A 21,922-nucleotide genomic window follows, 5' to 3' on the forward strand; every position below is an offset into this window, starting at 1 on the left:
TCGCGGTATAAGAGATCCCAGATATGGCTTTTCGTCCACACGTCTGTTTTTACTTAAAAAAATGTCACAGTTGTGTTTTCATCTGTCCACCTATCCATCTTGGATTTGTTCAATAATACCAAGAAATGTGTCCTCTTGAAAAAAACAGTCTTTAGGTTTAGGAAAACGAATACAAATTTTTTCTGATATGAGAGATATCGTGTGAAGCATGTTTGCAATCGAATAATTTTACAGAGCAATGTTCCAGATCTATGAATTCTGATGAGTTATATAATTAGCATGTTGCCAGTATGTCGCTGTCGTTTCAGTCAGGTAATACCACAGAGTGCCGCTTATACACGGAGTTATCATATCAATGATACTTTGGAGATCACCGGAATTTATCACTTTTTCTTTGGTGTCGCTGTGTGGTAGGATCAAAAGATTAAACATCATTTGTTGTCGAGTAATCTTCGAAATTGAAATATTTTTTCTTCGTCTGGAATTTGAATTCCTGTGAGGTAATAAACCTTGCTTCATTACGAGTTGTCTAGAACGTTAAGTGTCAACAAACAAAACAGCCATAGTATATATGCTTTATTTTTCATTTGAAATGTTTCGTATTTAATACACAAATGACGTCACATCTCTACTTGGAGATGTAAGATAGCACTTTAAAGGATACATAACTTACTCTACAGTACACACTGTCATTCATACACCCATAATTAGGAATCACTTAGCTACTCACAAAACTAGGAACATCACATGAACGAGTGGTGTAATCCATGAAAGTGTGATGAGTTCATTTAGTACTGAGTTAATAATTCGTAGTTATATTTCAGTTCTTACTATCTAAAACATCGTATAACTGTTCCAATTTATATGAAGATATTAAAAAATTATCTTAAATGAAGTATTAGCCTAATATACTCTACAGCAGTTTTGGAATATTGAACCCCGCTGTTGAATTTACTCTTTAAACTTCCCGAGTCAATCACAAGAAGCCCATTTCATACATTAAGGTATCTTAAATTCCATTTATGATAGTTCGAACTGATATACATTTCTTTTAAAATTATTACAAATAAACCTAGATAAACATTATGGATCATGATTAAAAATACATATTTGACAAATTCTTGAATTTCTATCTTATGTTCTTTGATCGGGACTAATTTGTTGCTGACGACCTAATAACGAATTAAGTGGAATAAATAAATTGATGAACTATTTAACAATGTTAACATGACATATATATGTGGTTACAACACACTGACTTCCGTTTCAATGACCACCACGTGGTCGGAGATCTATAGCTGTCAATCAAGGTTTATATAATATATCAATTATTACAAGTCAAATGATTATTCATATCCCAAACTCGTGCGGAACCTTCAATCTCATGTTTTCTTTTATTTCCCATTTTTCTTTATATGTTTCAGATTAAGACGTTTCGTAATTCATGCATGGTTTCCATTCAACATGGTAATTGCAGTTTCAATTAAAGTTTGTGGAACTGATAAGTTTGATTTAGAGCGACTAAACCGCTTTTAAATTAATAAATATTACGAAATTGAGGAGCGGGATAGAAAATCTATAGTAATTAATGCAACAGATTAAAGATTTGAATTAAGATTTTATTGATTAGGAAAATATAGGTGTTCAGAAAAAAAAATGTGTCACATAGATAATTTGATAATGGGTCATGTAAGTTTGCATCAAACATATACGTCCATGATTATTTCCAATACGTAATACTGTGACTTTCATTTTCTATCGATATCACCAGTGAGAAAACACCAATTCTGACTTCTAGAAGATAAAGGTTACAAAACATGTACGTGTCTGGCTTCAGATGTTTCTATCGATTTATGATTTAACTAGCGACCTCTATCAAAAGATCGCCATTGAAGAAAAGATAACTCGTTCACCAGTCTGCCTTCAATTTAAAAAAAACAGACTGGTATCGCTGGACATTGGCCTAAAGGGTAATACCATTTAGATATTATCTTTCATAACCAACAAACTGTGAACAAAGAGAGTCTACTTAGTCATATCGTACTACAGAAAATACACACTACTATAACCTCGGCAGAATAGTATACTTTCAATGTAGTATAAAAAAGTCTGAATTTTACTACTGTTATTTAAGATATTTTTGTGATATGTTATTTTACTGATATTCAAATTTTCATATGTTTTATTACACATAACATATAAGTTTGAAGTTCTGTAGTTTGTTTTCCTGTATGCAGTATTAGCGGTATAAGTATTACCACAGATTAAAGCTGAAAATCGCCATTGTAGTCCTAACACAACTTAATCTAGAAAAAAAATATTCTAAGAGATATACTAAATAATGAACGATAATCTCTGTACGTTATACAGAAAGTAAACAAATAAACATACAATACATTGACAAGACAGACAATCAGGCTATCGAACAGATCGGGAACATCTAATCAGAACACTGACGTCATTTCCGGGAGAAATATATACTTTACTCCACAGTGACGTCATCAAATACCTAGTCATGATAAACAAATACATGCGCATCTGAGGTAAAACAGCGTCCGTTATGTATAATCACGTGATCTAGGGAGATGAAGTTCATAATATGATGAATCTGTCCGTCAAATTATAACTTGTAGCGGAAATGCCTATCTACTCTACAAACCATGGCAACAGGCACAGTAGCAAACGTCTGTCATTGGTGACAACACAGTCAATACATAAGTTGTCATATAGTTACCGACCAGTCACGTAAGTTAAAGCTGGTTTCTTAAACATTTCAACCCCGTGACAGAAGCGTTTCCGCGCCTTATATTGGTCACGTGATCACCTCACAGAAGGAATTCTTCCCTCTAAATTTGCTTTTCAAGTTACTCCAATACTTATGAATTTTGGTGACAATTTCATTGTCCGGGGACAGTGCTGTAATGAGCACATTTCATGATTGTTTCTTTTTTGTCAATATGGGACCATTTTGTATGTAGATGTGCGAAAATGAGACATGTCCTCATGACGTCACGCTAGCACTAAGATTACGTCACATCTCACGTCGGATGTCTTTATGTCACGTGACAACACATCGATTGGTCACAGCTGAGAGACAAAAATTTTCATTGTTTGACGATGAAATGTTGTTTAATGTAAAGCGTAATTTCATTGGGGCATTTGCTGACCCATACATGGTCCTTGGGGTTTTCCCGGAGAGTCTTCTCTTTTTTGGACTTTCTTTGCTTTGATTCTTCTGTTCTGGAACCATATTTTGATCTGTCGTTCAGACAAGTTTATGAGTTGGGATAGTTCCCATCTTCTAGACTTTGAAATATATGTTGAGTTGTTGTATTCTCTTTCGAGTTCTGCTATTTGAAACTTTGAGTACGGTCTCCGTCGCTTCCTCAGTGTCACTGTTGTTGGAGCCAGTGTCGTAGATGGTAGGTGAATCTGCTGCATTTCTGAAAAATATAAAGGGAGGTATGTTTCGTGAATTGCTAAAATAGACTTTTCAGGGTATGATAACGTTTTAGGCAAACTGAACTGAATAACAAACGTTAGCTAAAGCGTATTGAAAGTAAATCAAACATTATACATGCACATGTGTGAGATCAAATGCGATTGCATTGAGAGTCAATTCAATTATATTTACAATAATTTGACCAAAACATGCAACACAGGGATAGAAGTTACATGGAAAAGAGAGTATTCTGGGTATTAAATATCGCGTACAATTGACTCGTCAACAATCCACACAATAATTCGGAGACGCAGTCTGAACGGACTGTCAAGCAGAGACCGGAGGGAGGTATGTGTTACAATTACGTTTGTATCTGAAATGTTACTCCTGTCCGATACAAACATTCTATAGACCTTGATCAACAGAAACATTGGCATGTAACCATATACATCGACGCCGGTTACACCAGTAAGACCTTTTAATTGAAAGTCGATCATCTCTTACTCCTGTTTCTCATCGTGCATCGGTTCAGTCATCAACGAGAACAAACGATTCACTTTCTGTGGGAAAACATTCTCTTTTACAGAGCGAGTGTATTTCATCATGTAGAAAAACATTATCAAAGACAGCAAATACGTGTGAGGAGTATTCCCGCGGGTGGGGCGGTCTACACGAGCAGTGCTCCCGAGGGAGGGGAGATCTGATGCCAGACGTAGATCTAGTGTCTGTCAACAAACGTTCCGCTACAATCCAATCCGGTCACGGTTCAGTAATCATCAGCAGGACCCCATTCATCCTCCCCCTCCCCTTAGTGCCGCTTTGGACTATCCCTCCCTTTGATGAAGATGGGTTCATTTAGAGACATTAAAATATTTTGTCTGAATATGATTCGTCTATCAGATTATAACTTTAAAATGACACTGGAAACGAATCTTTCATGCCTGCTTATCTAATTACTTGTATAGTGTATTTCTGCTTTTAATTTTTGAGTGGTTGTATTGTGGTAAGTGGCACTAGAACCGATCTCGTATAGTGATGCTCTAGTGTAACATTTGTATTCGATACACACACAAAAATATCACCGAGATCATCATGTTGATATTTCTAGTCCAAGGTCAAAAGTAGATTAAAATCATCAACGGACTATAACTTGCGTCTTTGATTTCGCCAATTTAATTAGTTCTATAGACAGAATACTTTAAAAAGTCATGGATAAATCCATTTTGACGAAAACTATTATCTTCTACTCTGTCTACCATTCCCTAGGTAGGTGTCCCGGAAGGGGCCCCCTAAGGTTGCATTATCCAGTTCAAGAAAAACAAAATCAGACGATCCTTATCTTTATCGAAAAAAAACCCAAATATTTTCAAATTAGACTTTTGTGAAACAAACGTGACTAATACTTTGTGGAGTAGGAAAGAAATGAATACAGGTAACGATCTCATTAAAAAATTTTTTTTTTATGATTCGGAGGTCCTTGACTGTTGTTTGGTTCTGCCGATTTCCTTTCCTCATTTCTAATTGTTTCAAATGTCGGTGTGAAGAGCCGACCCCTAACGTGGGCCTCAATCACGTTCCGCTATTCACATTAGTCATGAAACAATTGTATTTAACCCAATTGGAAAAAAAAGCCCGATTGTGTGTATGTGCTTTTTTCTCTTGAAATTTTGAAACACGAATTGTTTGTGTATTTCATTCAAAGAAATAAGATCATAGGAAGATGGACGTACACATTGAAGGAAATTGTTACATTTCTAAAACATTTAATTAAGGGATTTTAATTGAAATATTGCGTTATCCCTAGCTGTTGACCACAAATGCCCATGCATATGTTCTTAGTTCGGACCCTATCTTTGCAATGAATTAATTTGATTGAGGAGATACGGAGATCGTTCCCCGATACTAACACCCAACAACTCTAAAACAATCAGTTTTGACAGAAAAACGCGACTGTATCCGTAAAAATCTACATAAATATATAATGAAGTGTATCTTACAGTTAACAGGTTCATTGGTATTATCTGAATCCTACGATCGAATACATTCTGTATAAATCTAATTTACTTTTGGTAACATGCTCACTAAGGCGTTGTGCCTTCGTTTTGAGTGTTGTTGAGATACTTCTATATTCAACTTTTATTTATTCTAAGTTTTCTTTATTTTTTAGTCTTATCGTGGTGTAAATCTCTGCAGTCCAGTCAATGTAAGTATCGCTTAGCCTTCGATACGTAAAGTATTACCATTCGGAAAATCTCTTCTGTCAATCTTTTAAGTTTGTCAATCTCGTCTAGTGGAAGACTCAAACTAATAATCACCGCCCTTATCCTCATTTGTTCGGGATAACGTTCATATGCGTCGCAATCACCTTTAGTTTTAGGAGTAGTCTTATGTTCAGCTTTGGTTTCTGTATCTAATTCGTTTGCCGAAATCTCGGATTTGGTTATGAGGTTAGTGGACGTATGCATCGCCATTCAAATCACACCTGGTTAGTTATTGTAGGCGAGTTAAATGTACAGGACTACCTCTAACATGTTGTAGTCTAAATGCAAAAAAGTTTAATACACATCAGAAAAGAGAATGTTCTTAAATTATTTATCACAACTGCTTTAGATCGTGTTCGACACATTTAGATGACGGGGTTTTTTTCCTCGCGTAAAAATAAACAAAAAAAAAAGGTTCACTTGTGAAACGGAAACAGAAAAAATATATAATCAGAAAGGAAACGCGGAGGGACCAAGAGCCGGAAAGTCTGCTGTTTGTAGCGTGACCACTGTGTAGAAGGGAGATCACGCTGAATTATTTATAATTTTCTATGTTAAATATTTGATGGCAGATATTGGTGTCCCTGTGGTAACTGGATATGGTCTGGGGTATGTAACTACGAACCGGATCCAGTCACGCAGATCAAATTCCGGAATTACACATATAACTGTTTATAGCAGAAGCCGTTGTTTTATTATTACATCAGTTACTTCCTTCCTTCCTAATGATGACACTTAATGACCTCTTGAACTCATTAAAACTGATTTAGGTGGATCATAGTAAACGCTCAAAATTAAGAGTAATAAAGGATATATAAATATAGTTTGCATACATTTTAGTTTGATGATAAAGCTATGGATATATCTTGCACAGAAAAAAAAACCCATTTTGCAAATAAATCGATACGCGGTACTATGGTTTTCAATTTGATATGGAACACAATTTTTCTTTTGTTATAAATCATTCTAAATGACCTGTAAAATGCAGAAAGTCTCGTAATTACTTTGTCCCCTCCTTCCCTCCACCTCTCACACAACTGTAAAATGCCCAGATCTGGTAAGATTACCTCCCTTTATGGATTAAGTATATGCAAAAGTTTCAATAAATCTAATTCGTTGAATTATGGAGTAAAACCAATTTTTATCTATGACCAGAATTATTTGTAGGAAGTTCATCATCAGGTATCAATATACATATAAGTTTCCCCTTTCTTTTCTAACCAATTCTATGACTGGACACAAAGACCGGTATTTTCGCACGAGAAAATGGAAGACATGAATTTGTATAAATCTACGAAAAAATATAAAGCTTTCAGTACAATATGACCTCTGAATGGTCTTCCACACATATCTACCTTTCATATGTATCTTTATTCTTCAACCAATCATCCATCAGTAACAGCTGTATTGCGAGTTTTATATCCTATCCTATGTCACATTTTACAATTAGATATATACAATATATTTAAATTATCTTGTTATTATTCATAAAACTATGCATTTACTGTATTTCTGTACTGGAATAATCCGCTGTTCAAAAGTAAATATTTAAAAACCTGTGTAGATTCTGATTTGTTTTGATACGGATTTTAGATTTCTGTCTCTATTTGTCGCGTTTTATCTAAAGAGAATTTGCCTGCAAGGTTCGTTTGTCGTACTTCAGAATAAAAATAAAGCCAGATACATCTTATTGATTCGAGATATTTTTTTACCTGGCACCTTGTGTGGTCCGAACGTTTATCAAGATACCGAGATTTTTTTTCTTCTCTGTTTAAGTATTTAGCAATAAAATATTTAGTGAGCCAATGTACAGCCAGCTGTAGACCTAGGTACAGGTATAGTGCATAGAAGTCTCTGTGGGTATATTACTATTGGGTATAGATAACATATTTAAACGTGGTACTTTGTCAGGTGCGCTGTAAATATCGTTATACTGCCATTATTTCTATCATGATATGATGGCAAAGATATGAAAAAATGTCAAAAGAAACCATGGAAATAATCTGACTTGAAATATATTGTCGTTAAGCGAGGGGCATGATAACAAAGGTATAGTTTTGTAAATGTCAGAAATTATCCTTAGTAAGGATTTTTTTCTGTATATAAGTGACAATAAAACGAATGTGCATCGTATATGGAGATATGGTGTTGAGGGATTTTACTTTATGTATGGACAAAGGACATTTTCACGGGCTTTTTCGGTATATAACCGTTGTTTTATTATAAGATACAAGGTTTCGTGTACTGTATACAAAAATGGATCTTATGCAATATTTCATGAAAATCATGCTTAACAATGTAATTCCCGTCATAAACCTCTCTGTATACTGATTTTTAAAATTTATTATTATTTTACTTATTTTAAGATTTCAAGAATTTCACATTGTTCTATTTTTCTCAGATTAGAGAGGAAAAAAATATTCAGCTCAGCATAAGAGATGATATGTATTAGCTTGAGTCAATACTACTGAACAATAGTTGTACTGGGAGTGCGGGGGTGGGGAGGGGGCAATTTTGCGAACGTACCGATTCAAGAAGCATAACCCATGTAAAACGCCTGTAGAAGATATTTATGATACTGCCCATGATCTCCCTGCTGAGTGAGTAAACACAATTTGACGTGCCCACAGAGAAATGGGGTGATGTAAGCGAGAGACTTGATGAAGAAGATGACATTTCTTTTCATTACGAGTATTTAAAATGCACAGTTTTGAATTAAAATTCGTTGTGTTAGTCTTACGGAGAACGTATGACAGTAATCCGTACGTAACACATACCTGGATATTACCAGTCTGTTACATTTTTTTAGGTCCGAGAAATTAATAAATTAATTTTGTGTCCTAATGTAGATTTTGTTTTGATTGTGAAAGAACCACATCACTATATTTTTACGAAGTTACTAAAAATATTAAGATGGAAAACACCCCAAATATTTTGCTCAGATGCTCAAAAATGGTTCAGAAATTTCTTTTGGAAATAATCAGCAATGATTCTTTCAAGGTTCATCAGATGGTCCTGGAGAAAGATAATATGTTTGGCCTATTGTGTAAGGCTTGTTTAAGTCAGAAACAAGTATTAGGGGAGTGGGCCATTGTGCTGTGACCGATGAAGAATATTTCCAACAACTACATATCATTTGAGATCCAAACACGCAAATCTTACAAATTCGTTATGTGGCAGGCGCCTGATGTTGGCCAGTGTCCATCTTAAACTGACCTACCTGTACAATTATATTGCGACGCGTTGAGTAAGGAATGAAGGTCCCATTCAAATTGATATTTATCTTTTGTCCTTAAATTTCTCATATCCAGCATACCTTTGTTAGTAACCTGTGAATACGTTATACATATAGGGTGTGAAAACGCCAAACGTATTCTGAAGATAAAATAAGTTTACTTTTCCTATGAAAGTAGACACACGATTGATACCAATTTTCGGGATGACCATAAAATTATATTTACTTTCTTCTCTCATTGAATAAGGAATAGATTGATATGCGGGCTAATTTCACGGCAAGCTTGATCACAGAGGAGAACCGAAATGTGAACTGCCGTAAAACTAGGCCCATAAATTCTTGGGGCTTTCTCGGAGCATTAAGTTAGCGTGCTGTTAAATTAGAAGATCAAATCCTGACAAATCAGAGACGAGCTATCTTAGACATTTTAGTGTTTGTTTATAAACTTCTTCGTCATGCTCAGATATTTTTCCTTTCACTTAAATCGAGATTTATCTGTAAATCAAACGATTTTTCTAAAGTATGGCGATACTTTTCGTTATATGACGTCAAATTAGTCATGTCAGCTGTGGTTTCGTTCAGATCACCCAGGTGACGAGCAACCGCGCAAGTTTATGGGCGCAACATGGAACAGCACACCCTTGTGATGAAAGAAAGCGAGATTGGTCGATGTCAATCGAAACTCCCTGAACAAACAACATAAAATCTACTACATTATGTTAGGCTGTAGGTCAGCTTTTCATATCTTTGAAATATTTTGGAAGAAATAAAGAGTAGTCGCGTTATTGCTATACTAAACATTTTATGCCTCCTTCGAAAAGATTTGTTTACCATTCGGAATTAATTCAGATTTTGTCTTCGGTGCGATGTAATAAATCAATTTTTATTTATCCTTCATTCAAAAGATTACTCGACAAATAAATAAACATGGTTGTGTGGTGACAATCTATCGCGGCTTTCATTAGTTATAAATTATGTTATGCTTGTATTTACATATGTCATTTATCCTATTTCTTTATTTGTATCAGTCTTGAGAATAGATGGTAGGATAATATGCGTAGATGAAACAACATTTTTGTTTTACTCTATTCTAAAAATGTTTTGTTGTATCATTTTAAGATAAAGATTAAAACATTCATAACTAATTATCTCCTCTACATCAAATGTAAGACATTTAATAAAAATATTTACTATACATAAATAGCATAATATATGTGGATGTAAACGTTAAAAAAGTCTTTTTGTTCTAGTCGAAAATATACCAATTTAATTTCTAGGTAATTAAAATCAAGTGAAGAGCTATCAACGTATTAACGTTAAAAAGGATATGATAAATGAGCTTCATCAGATGTTATAATCACAGTGTTTTAATTAATATCCCATAAGGTTACAGTTATAAGGTTTGTAAAAAGTTAACGATGATATGAAATATTCAAGAAAATCTAAGATCTGTTTTTTTCTTTCTTTTATTAATATATGATTATTGAAAACACAATTATATCTAAATTGGCATTAGCCTTGCGTGGTTGAGTCTGTAATCATAAAGAATAAAGGAAACTTTTGATTTGAGCATTAAAACCAAAGTTTATAGTCTAGTTTAAACGTTTAGTTATATTTATTTTTAAAAATTAGAAAAAAAATAAAAATATGAATCGCTGTTATTATTTCACGCAAAAAGCAACAATAGAATTAAATATAAATAGATCGGATGACATTTCATAATCAGCATATCGTCTTCACAACTAATTAATAAATCATGGTAAATTTCTCCATAAGGTAAGTTTCAACGAATAACATGTGTGATGATTGTTATCTCCCGATAACGATACAAAACAGCACCAGATGTCGCCCTGCGCTACTGAATCGTTTCAAACGTTGTTAGGATCTAACAATTGCTGTTATTTCATGCACATGAGCAATCAAACAAAAGCATATCTATGATTAAACATTAATCTTACATGTATCTTTTTTTTTAAAGATTTAGACGTCGTAAACTTCACTGATTTAACATCTTGGCTCAATCAACTTAAAAGCTTACGTCTAGAATATGTATCTTTTTTGTTTTAGTCAACGACTTTGAAACCAAGAATTCACATAATATAATGCCGGGTATCTATTGTTTAAAATATTTGTATGGAGACGTCCTTGGAATAAATTTTATTCAAATTGCTGTTTTGCGAGAAGAGAAAGATAGTATCGTTGCTCTTATCGGGCCTTATCTGATTGATCTATATGCAAATATGTAATGAATCATTGATAATCAGTTCCCCGTGTGCTTGTAAATAAAATTAGTTTAACCTGCATATGTATCATGTTCACTTGTCAGAAATACAACCCAGGCATGTTTCTGCATCCTGACCTACAAGTTAATCCACTCTCAAGGATTCCTAAGGCAAATAATATATACTGCTTCTTAAACACTAATATCTATGCTTTTTTGACCATGAATTTATCTGAAATTAATTATCAAATTGTAATTCAATATGAAAATAAATAAAAATAATAATAATCTACACTGGCTATCGATGATTTCTAGGACATAGCCTTAATTCTGATTAACCCTAGTTTATATAAACTACACATATATATGTATCATACTGTGTCACTTATATTAGCATTATTGATACAGAGATGCTGGAAAACAATTTATACAAATCCGATTTAAATCCATGACTTTTATCACTGTGATTTTTGCAAGCATTTTAAAAGTTTGATCTCATAAGTTATTCATCAAAACGTAATTTCATGATCATAAAAAAATATCTCCATATAGTTTAATACTGATATAAATAAGACATAAATCCGATTTAATGCATGAGTACTTTTTTTAAAATCTATTTATTTCTTTTATTTGATATAGTGAAAAAAATTTAAATAGTGTAAAACCAGACAAATCTATTTAAATGACAGATTTATTTTGCATGAGAAATTGAATTTTATGTGATAATGGTCTTGTCCTGTTTCATTTTTATACATTATCTTAAAAGTTTTAAATTTAACTATGCATTACCATAAAAACAGTGTATGGCATATATGCGTTTGAATCCACTGTATATCTAACGTGTATATGAACTTATGTCATCCTACAAATAGTATGGACATCAGGGCACCAAATGTTCCAATAATGTCCGGGTACTGGTCATGACCTTTCCGGTCAGTGATGCGCTGTAATGGTAACTATTAGGTATATAGAAAACTTTGTGAAAGATTCGTATAAACACACCCTACAGGCTATACGAAAATCAATTTATTGGTTGGTGCTAAAACGTTTTGTCATCTGCTCCAATCCAAGGCTAGACACATATACACACAACTGGTTATGTAATTTTAATACTGGGTTAATTTATGCTTCTCCAGAATAATATCACTTTCCCTCTATTGTTCCTTACCGATGTTTCCTCAATTTTAGCCGACGACTTCCCGTCCTTTTTACCCACTTCCCTGTCCCTTTTATCGTCTGTCAATCCTTCCCTTACTCTTGTTGGTAATGATTTCTTCAATTTGTCAACCTGACTAACCGTGACGATAAATGTCCCCATGTTAATTCATTCGTCTTACACACTGGTCGCTCTGTAAACATACCTGTTTCGATCGATACGAAACTGTTGTTCTAGCTCTATCAAACTGTCATAAAGTAAAGCTAATTTTATTTCATTAGCCACCTTTTCTATTATCAGTAGTTTGTTCGCGGCTGTAGGAATTTTAGCATCGGATTGATTTCGGATCAAATGACTTCCAAGTCTGGTGGATTGAAACACTTCCTTAAACCAGAAATATCGTCTTACACGAGATAAACGTACTCACGTCGTAAAATGGCGATATAAAGGATTGGACCTGGTAAATCACTGGCGTTTACTATTTGTAACGATAGTCCAAGTCGTCAGATGTTTAGCTGGTACACGTCAGAAGTGCTGACATCACAAACATATAGTCAACTAATCAAACGACCAACACAACATGATCAAGGTCAATATCAAATACGAAAGGCTAATTTTGAATATTGAGGTTTCTTAACAAAAGCAATTGAATGATTTGATAAAAGTAATTAGTAATCTATGTAAATTATAAAGACGCCTTATACAAAGAAAACTGAAACTCAGCTTTATTTTTCTCTCCCTGTTCCTTAAAAATTTCTGTACAACATTGATTGAACTTTCAATTAATTTTTGTCCCATGTAAGGGGTTTCGACCATTCTCTCTCTGTCTCTCTCCCTGTCTCCGAAAAATTTCTGTTAAACAAAAAAAATTAACTAATATTTGTTCCAAATTTTTGTTTTCTCTCTCTGTCTTTGAACATTTTCCTTACAACAAACATTGAACTTTCAGTTGATTTTTGTTTTAGATCAGGATTCTGTTTATCTTATTTGAAAAATACCCCCTTAAGTACTTGATCCAATTTTAAATACTTGGACAAATTTTCACCCAACTTCTTTTCAATTGTGTTCCCCGTGACAGATCTACTCTTAGCAGTCCAGTGTTAATGTCTTATGTGAGCGGCCTTGTTGCGTGTCTTGTTTGTATCATGTCACAGTCGCCTTATTATGTACAACTCTACCCTATAATAGATCGGGAGTGATGTTAACATTATTTATGTATCAAAAAGACATGTCTGATATGTATATCTATATCATGATTACGGGTACAGGAAGAAACATGTTTATTTGTGAAGTAATTTCTGCCCATCCCATTCATAAATTTAATTCCCATGAGATTTAACAAATCTTGATACAAGAAAAATCAAATATGTTTTAAATATGTTCATGCTTAAGTAAACATTTAACAGTTAACCTGTCAGCCTTAAGATGTCTGTTATTTTCGCGATACTTCACCTAATTACCACTAGCAAGACACTTGTTCTTATCTTAATAAGTACAATACAAGTTTTTAAGTATATTTCACTAAATGAAAACAATTTAATTGTTTGTCCCGTCAAGACTTGTAGCCATACGCCGATGAATAAGTACAGTTAAGATGTTTGTCCTTATCTCAATAAATAAAATTAAGACTTTAGACATATGCCTATGAGTAAGCAATTAAGACGTGCAACAGAATATCCTTAGCACAAATGGGATACTTTACTATATAGTAATGTTACATTGTTAGACGATTGTTTTTATCTCAGTAAGAACGGTGTCTTTTCTTCCCTCATCCAGTAAAGACAATGAAGACACCTCTGTCTATCACTGCACTGCCAATAAGTACAACTTAAACGTCTATCTTGACTTTAGTACAGCTTGAAAACTACCTGTGTCAAGAAAACATGTCTTAAGTAAAATTGGGTCGAAAACCCATTGTGACTAATATTTGGATTCGATTGTTAAGTGTCTGGACTCCTTTTTTACTGGTTAATGTGGACTTGACCTTCAGTCATTTTGGTGATAGATATTCTTGACTATTTAATGCTATACACCAAAGAAATAGCGAATATCTGAGCGTCTTCTCATTAATCTTAAATATTATTTTATATCTAGATTTCATCTATTGAGCCGGAAATCGCTAGGAAAAAACTCTCATTGATTGTAAAATAATTATAACTTAAAGTGAAAATTACAGGTATATGTCTAATTTACAAAAGAGAGTCGGGTTGACGGATGAGTCACAAAGGGGGATAACACCGTCTCTAATTAACGAGAAATACAACTGTTTTCTGCACGAAATAAATTAAGATGAAATATGAGATAAATCGTTACGGTAATGACTTTGGTCACGAATTACAAATTGTCTATACTTCCTTTCACATGTCATCGAATCGCTTCATCAACTCCCACAATCATATGTATTAATACATCTTATATTTTTTTCGATGCAAATATGTGCATAATGAGCTATTTGAATATTCAAATATTCATTGCTATGTACTGATATGATACAAAGATCACTCACAACCAAACTTCATTTTTTTCTACGTGAATGTCATTATGAATTAAGATTTTTAAAAGTTTGTCATCAACACACTTTAATCTGATAGTGAAGCAGCGATCGCAAAATCCAATTAAGCAAGACATTCACATTTTTTTTTATCTTTGTGGGAGAACTACAATCAATTCATCAGCGGTTTCTTTGCAAATTGGCAATTTGTACATTTATGACATTTTTGTATATTTATCAAGTCTCTCGGAAATATGATATTTCAATGCAATCCATATTTATTGGTTCAATTAAGAAGACAATTTACAAAGGAAAAAAAGGTTCAGTGAGACGTCTCAGACAGCGACTTTTATTTAAAGATATCATGTCTGATTTTCCATTGGGATTAGAATGATGAATGTTTTTTTTAAAACTTCAATTTAACACGGGAACGTAAAATTTGTGTAGTTCATACAGATGTAGGTGTAACTACATGATGTTATCTCTAAGATAAACACCTTTCGATAATAGAACTTATCCCGGGACCATTCATAAACACCACCTCTCACATCTTTTATTAGAACTATTTCAACCCCTTGAAACTGTATCCAGTATTCCGAAAAAATTAAAACTATTATGAAATTTCAGTTTCTAAAATTCCATTTAAAATTAACAACACCGAAATATAACCAATTAATGTATTTTTTTAGATAAGTTTCCATTTCGAATACGAAAATAACTTTCATTTCATACAACATATACTATTTAACGAGCGAGAAACTAAAATTTCATTGTTGATGCCTATATAATGCATTGCATCCAGTTTCCGATGTCAGCTATTATGTGCAGAAATAGCAAACTATGGACGGATAAAATACCACAAATATATAGTGTATAAAACTTTCACTGCAATCTGTATTCCGCAAAATATTTTATGACAAAAGGTTTACAGGAGGATCTCAATCTGAATCGTAGTGGCGCTTGTCCCAGCTAACTGCACCTGCACCAAGCAGAAAACTATTCGTATCGTAAGTATCAGCATATCTCTGATTTGTTACTGTCGTGCAAAGCGTGTCGTAGATCTAGCATCTGTCATGGACATTCGTCCACATTTAGTGACTTTGGAGGTAAGAGTTTATGGGGAGTCCCACATGGCGACTGTCAGATCGCTGATTTGATTTCAGTATCGTTTTTTTCAGCATTCCGGAAAGCATGAAAGAAACCTTTCAAAGTAAAGTACATACTGAATGGATATCATTAGTGTGAGAAACCATCTTCGAAGTATAAAGTACTCTTAGAACCGGGTTCGATTTTTCTGTCCTACAACATATAATACACACTATGTATTTACCTATATGTGAAATGAGACAATTCGAGATATGATATTACCCGTGAAATCAATTCTAAACGATAATTCAAATTAGTTTATATTTTTGAAACTCGATCCCTTGGGGAGCCTCAGTCATCACTGTCATGTGACATGAGGACCACACCGACGAATCATTAGTTGAGTAGTATTATGCCTGTGATCAGCATGACAACTTCATAACGTCTTTGTAACCCCACGTGGGCTAACTGTATTATATTGAAAACATTGACTGTAACATTGTACAACATAATAACGTTTTGAAATACACCTTTTCAGTGTAAAACAGCGGCTTCTAAAACTTTCGATAACGCAGTGGCGTCAAACTGAAAGTACGAAACAGCGGCTCTGAACCCAATGCTGAATTGGCTTCAAAACGTAAAAACGATAAAGTACGAAACTTACGCCAAGAAAAAGAAAATACACGGTTACACAGTGATTCAATCACAACTTTGATCGTTAAAACAACAATTTCGGGCTATACTTCATCAACACGACAAAGAAACAATTTTCATTGCCTTTCTGCTTCATAAAGCAGTTGTTTTAAAGTCCATCCGTGTGAAAAGCTAAATATGGCTTCATCTTTCTGAAAAGTCTGTCGTTTTCCATTGCATGATCGTACGACGCCCTAAATCCCTGTTCGGATTCAGAGCTTTCTTCCGTTCTTCCATGTCTTCAACTAAGGGGGCATTGAAAAAAACAAATTAGAACTGGTGCCCCCCAACCCCACTATTGCAACATTCGGTTTCTGTAATTACTAGTTTTTCTTTCCTGTCAGCACATTCATTCTTTGCACTATTATTTTCACTCTTGCTGCCCACCTTGTCCTAATATGACCCTGGCTGTTGCGAGAAAACAAAATAAAAAACTTCCTATTTTTCTATCAATTCTTCAATAATATTGGTGCGACTCTATTTTTCCCGCGCATTTTGATATTAATGGAAGTCGTTTGTCGTTTTGGACGTCATTAAAATGGCGTGCGTGTTCTGCTACAGCATGGATTTGGTTTATCACAATTATGGATTCAATGCAGTTAAAACAACAGCTTTTCATTTCCTTTATTAAATTACAATGTTTCAAATACAAGATCATCTCCGTGAGAACTTTCCAATATGATGTCATAAATGACATTTATAGTGATTAATTCGTCATAGGATATCATGTCGTTCCGGTTACATGATAAAAGGTACGAGAATTACTCGATATCGGTATTGTTTGTCAACGTCTGGTGAATTTGATAAAGAAACACGACTACTTAGAAGTTATTGAAACTTAATGATAGTCGTAGACTTATCGGGTCGGAACAATATGGCTATCTATTGATTACAACTAAAACACGAGAAACACGGAATCATACCTGATTACATTCGTCAGCACGCGCCTGTCCGTCACGTGAGTGTGGAATGCCGGGTAGACATGGGAGGTAATTAACTTGATGCATTTCACTGCTTTTACAAATATGAAACATTAAAATCCATTATCGCAAATACAATAATCTAGTAAGGATTTCTCGTGTGTTACAACACCACTTAGTGAAAAAAGAAAAAGAAAAAAGAAGACACCAAGCAGTGTAGACTAACTACATGCATGTTATATATGTGCAAGACCTTTACAAGTTCATCGTTGACTTGCATTACATGTGACGATAACGTGTGACGTAATTCGTAATGCAATCGACATTTGCAATCACAATCGATAAGGCAGTGTAAAAGATAGCAGAAGAAAGTAAATAAACCTTGCTTATACAAATAAACACCAAACTAGTATGTCTCAAATTTTGCATGACTATCTTAATACGACATTTTATAACTTTTTTTCCCAGTAAAAAAATCGTTGGTTAACTTAAAGTCATTAGTGATATTCAACAGTACTGTAAAAAATAACCCTAACCCATGGTAAATGTAAATATCGGCCAATCAAAACGACAGCACTGATAACCCTGAAATGCAGTTTTATTTTCGAGGCGAGGTCTAGCAATAGGTAGAAAAACTGCGACAGGAAAACCAGTCAAAGCGGAAATTAGAATACCCATGGTAGATTGACTGATTATTTTTGTCGGCGTTACTTTTAGGACGTCACAGACAGAAAACGATGTTATTTTAACGACACCAAAGACTGGCATTCCGACTTCTAATCATTTTCCATGTGTTTAATTGGTATAATTTACATCCTTTTTTCCTCAACTTAAAAGTTGACTGGAAATAAACCAATCACCGGGAACAAGAAGGTGGAATTTTTACTCTCAATAATTCTTGGATTATCCTCGAAGTTAAAGCTCTCGATTATCCCCGGATTCGCGTTAGTTATAAACTTACAGGAAGAGATAGTATTATTCTATAACATAGATATCCAAGTAAAGTGGTCATGTGACCCAATGGTATAAGATAGCGCAACTATCTCTCGTCAAATTTACCAGTATTAAGCCCTCACGATCAAACATTAAAGTGTAAGTGTGTGTGAAGCTATTGCTATGATTAAAATTATTGCTTTTAAATAGATCAAATTTCAGCTTATTAATGCTGCAAAAATTTGTCACGCGACAATTTTATATAAGTAATACATTCAGTTTTACTGATATTTTCATTATGAAATTTAAGACTCATATAATTGACAAATATCTTTCTTTAAGACAGCTAAAATTATATTTTCCTGGGGTCATTGCTCTATAACTTCAATTTTGACAACTGTTTAACATAATTGCTGCAAAATGTAACACAAATGTAAAGTCAAAGAAAGATTTGTGGATAAAACAATAACGATAAAAGACATGTGATTATATAAACATGTGAAGTTAGCCAGGTATGTAAATGTAGATATATGTAGATAAAGCTGTTAATTTTAACACCATAGTGCTTAAGTTGATCGCATTAAGTATTCAAAACGTTATAAATGTAGATATTTCGGCTCGTAGCCATCAAGGTAACTTATGTGCGCTCGGCCGTTATAAATTTATAGACCACGCCGTTACGTTTGTCTACGGAAGTAATACTCGTAGTATAATTTACGAAACAGAGCCTGAGGCTGAAATGTATGCAAATATTGCCACCCAAGCCAAAGCGACAATTTATTCCAAGATTCTAGCTATAAATCACAAATAATTCTAGAGAGAGGCACTCTCGCTATTATAATGCACAAGACAGAAGAGGCGACATAATGACTCCAATCCGGAATATGTTAATTGTTTGCCACCCATGTTGTAATCTGAAGAAACAATAAACTGATTTAGCTATCACTGATGATTTAAGTATCCGGATATTTTTTCACCGGTACCCATTTTAAAACTATTTGTAACTTTATATAGATACACTGTTACAAGACAAAGAAGACCAGGCAAAATTTATCTAGCTTTTACATTGGCTCCAGACGTCTTACGAATAAATGAAAAATTATACAAAAAGAAGACAAGATTTATGAATTAGAATAAATCACACTCTAATTAAAAATAACCATCGAGATGAGACTTTACAAAACAGTGAAAAAGTATCCGTCTGTTCCGCTACTGTATCTGAACTTCTGGTCAAACAGGTAGTAACCTTTTCCACACGAGAGTATAGAACTTCACGCCCGCGCCGGAATGTTTGTCACCGAGTCCGTATATTTATTTAGAATGTGCCCAATAGATCATGGACTGCCACGTCAAATGGTTGGTGTTTATTGTTTAACAAAAGACCGGCGTAACGTTGTTTCACAGAGGTAATAAGAGCCATTAATTTTCTTCATGGTCCCAGCCCCACTAAAGATCCGAGCCGTCAACACCGTGTGGCGCTATTCAAGCTAATGGGAAGGAGGTTTGACAGGACCCAGATAGACTTTCTGTTTATGACGTTCCGCATACAGAATGGCTCCACACAGTATAGGAATGATCCGGACAGGCACAGAGTGGTGTTTTTTGTTAGAATATTTACAAAGCTGTCACGACCGAGTGAATACCATATTAAATCAAGTAAAATACTTAATGGTTAGAATATTCTAAGTGTAATGGCAGGTTAAAAGTTTTAACCTGTTTTTTAAATTAAATCTTATAAAAGATGATTTAAAATCGTGGTTAATTTTTTTTCGCATTGAAGCTTTACCTTGTTTTATAGTATTGCGCAATGTTTATGTTCGTTTAAGAATAATATTTAAAGAGACATTAAAAACTCTTTTGTGTTTAACAAATTTCAAAGAAAGCACCAATTATATATGGTGTCAGCAATATTTTTAAAATCAGCTTTTGAAGCGTTGAAGCGAACATTGTTTGTCGTTCACACTATAATCTCTTCCATTGACTATCATGTTTCCACCCTTACCAGGATAGGCAGGTGCAAAATGCGGTACTCATGATATACATTTTAATAATCAAATTTAAATCTACTTTGAAACTATCAAAACCACTTTCCCATTGCCTAAGTCACCAGAGCCTACGTGACGACGTTTCTATAGGCAAAATTGATATCGTTGTCACATTTGTTGTTGATTGGTCACGCTAAAACATCAAAATATCGGCGAAATTCAATGATTTGTATACTAATACAACTAAATCATATGTTCAGAGTACATCACCAGTAATCAGAAGTAGTGAGTACACGGTATCACACCACTGTTCTGTCATGTAACAGTAGTGAGTACGGGCTACGTGGTCTTCACAGCCAGACCCTCACGTGACCACATCCAGTAACGAGTACAACCCGCGTGCTCTACTAAAACCAAACGCTATTATATAATGTATTGAGTATCGCCATGCGGTTTCGTCATTCGACCACATCGTGTATTCACAAGAGAATACGCCCCGAGTTTTTTTTCACTACCACTTCGTACATTCAGTCAGTTGTGAGTACGTCCACGTGTTTCTCACACTACCATGCTTACTCCAACAGTGAGTATGTCCACGTGCTCCCAATACTACCACCCACTACACACATCTGTTTGGCAAACACTGCATGCTGTATTATCACCTCTCAACTAAATTATCGTTCAAGTGGATCAACAGTGGAACAACATCCGTCTAATTCCGAACTCCATAGAACACCGTCATCCGATCCCAAAAATTTGATTTAGTTTCTTTTACCTACTTCCGTTGATAGTTGGTTGATGTAACAGACACTGATGACGATGACCTAAAGGCCAACAATTCAATTTGCATGTTGTTGTGAATGTATGATAATAGCCTATCAGTAACGCGCGACTCATTAACGCTTCCGTGTCCCTGCCCTTGTAATACTGAGGTACTTGAGAGCGTCTTCTTTGCGTTTGATGCTGTTAAATAGACGCTTGATTTCATGAGGTGCCGAGCTAACAGCGATATACTTGTCTCGTCAAGTTTTTTCATCACATAATGTAACCGCGACTTTATGTTTAACGGAGCGTTTTTATTTGGATGTATGTTTGCAATTTATTGCAGAGTACGTATACATATTGTAACTATGATAACACTCTGTATACTAAATCGAATATCAAATAGAATCCGAATAGATTTACTATGATAACGACAAAGTATTCCGAATATTAAATACCGTTGCCTGTAAATTAAGACTATAGAAAGAAACGCACGATATTTCTCTAAAACATTTGTACTTTACATACTGGAATACATATACTGCTTAAGAAAAAAGATTACGTGCAGAACATTGTCACTTTGGAACACATTATCTTATTTCATTTATTAAAACCCGATGCTAATATGTAACGGTTTTTGGTAAATTTATCCCATGTCGAATTGTAACAATAACTGTATATTTGTATTGTCTGTATTGTAATGCCATTTAAAATGTATATTGGGAGAAGGCGTTGAT

The 21,922-nt window shown here is 34.3% G+C and overlaps 1 protein-coding gene across 1 annotated transcript in view; it reads right to left on the reverse strand.

The window, feature by feature from the left end:
* Nucleotides 1-561: 561 nt before the first annotated feature.
* Nucleotides 562-21,922, reverse strand: part of LOC132557355 (homeobox protein Hox-D9-like) — a 59,887-nt gene continuing 38,526 nt past the window's right edge. Inside the window, exon 2 of the mRNA XM_060221846.1 lies at nucleotides 562-3,443. Coding sequence (XP_060077829.1) covers nucleotides 3,148-3,443 — 296 coding nt within the window. The 3' untranslated portion in view covers nucleotides 562-3,147. The remainder of the gene's footprint in view (nucleotides 3,444-21,922) is intronic.

The sequence above is a fragment of the Ylistrum balloti genome, unplaced genomic scaffold (genome assembly GCF_031769215.1).
Source record: "Ylistrum balloti isolate Yb309-2 unplaced genomic scaffold, AGI_CSIRO_Ybal_v1 Utg370662, whole genome shotgun sequence".
Lineage (NCBI taxonomy): Eukaryota > Metazoa > Mollusca > Bivalvia > Pectinida > Pectinidae > Ylistrum > Ylistrum balloti.